This window comes from Apaloderma vittatum, unplaced genomic scaffold, assembly GCF_000703405.1.
Source record: "Apaloderma vittatum isolate BGI_N311 unplaced genomic scaffold, ASM70340v1 scaffold23500, whole genome shotgun sequence".
Taxonomy (NCBI): Eukaryota; Metazoa; Chordata; class Aves; order Trogoniformes; family Trogonidae; genus Apaloderma; species Apaloderma vittatum.
Genome location: NW_009696576.1, coordinates 28273 through 29288, shown reverse-complemented (window position 1 = coordinate 29288; position 1016 = coordinate 28273). Strand labels below are relative to the sequence as shown.

General features: G+C 55.9%; 1 protein-coding gene across 1 annotated transcript in view; it reads right to left on the bottom strand.

The window, feature by feature from the left end:
* Window positions 1-3: 3 nt before the first annotated feature.
* Window positions 4-1016, bottom strand: part of ASB12 (ankyrin repeat and SOCS box containing 12) — a gene marked incomplete at its 3' end in the record, with an annotated part of 1743 nt that continues 730 nt past the window's right edge. Inside the window, 2 exon segments of the mRNA XM_009875596.1 lie at window positions 4-96; window positions 992-1010. Coding sequence (XP_009873898.1) covers window positions 4-96; window positions 992-1010 — 112 coding nt within the window.

Here is a 1016-nt window from a genome sequence, read left to right as displayed (position 1 = left end):
GGAGGTCCAGCTCGCCGAGGGCGTGCGGGCGGCCGGCTCGTTTCAGGAGACGTCTCATCGCCAGCCTGGACTGGGACAGCAAGGACTTGGGATGAGCTGAGGAAGGAGAAGGAAAACGAGGTGGTCACCTTCCAGACACGCAGCCCGAGCCTGGCACTGTCCTGAGTGAAGGGACAGCAGTAGACCCGAATAAAACATCTCTGCTGAGGCTGGTTGCACCAGGTTTTCATGAATCTTAGAGCAGTTTGGGTTGGGAAGGACCTTTAAAAGTCACCTAGTCCAACCGCCCTGCAGCGAGCAGGGGCACCTTCCGCTCGATCAGGTTGCCCAGAGCCCCGTCCAACCCAACCTCAGATATTTCCAGGGATGGGGCTTCTACCACCTCTCTGGGCAACCTGTGTCTCACCACCCTCGTCGTGCAAAATTTCTTCCTCCTATCTAGTCTTTTAGTTTGAAACCATCACCCCTTGTTCCATCACGCACTATGTGGTGGCCGCGTCGAGTCGCACCCCAGACCCCAAGCAGGACACCCAGCTGCAGCCTGTGGAGGGAACTGGGGCTGTTTGCTGGATGTTTATTGGAAACAAGCCCTCCCGTGATACACTCCCTTTTAGGAGTTTCCCACCGTAGCACGTGTATCCGAGCCACCAGATTTAATCACCGGTGATGGACCTACTCTCCACAACCTCGTGATGTGCTCCTCTCACTGTGCTCGGTATTGGAGGCTTGGTTTTGGGGGGCTGAACACACCCATCGTTGGGGGAGAGGGAGGAAGAAGAGTTCAGAGTAACTGGTGATCATACCCAGGGGCTTAAGACTAGAGAAACCCACACACTCAGGTGATGCTGCAAAGGGAGCCAAAGCTGGTCGGGAAGCCTGGGTGAGGCCGTTGGGGAGCAGAGGTAAAGGGAAGCGGGATCTGAGGAAATTTGCACCCTAATAATCAGAATTAGTGCTCGTCTCCAGCCCTGGTTCCACACCTGTGGATTACCTCTCGCCTGCAGCAGCATCTCCAG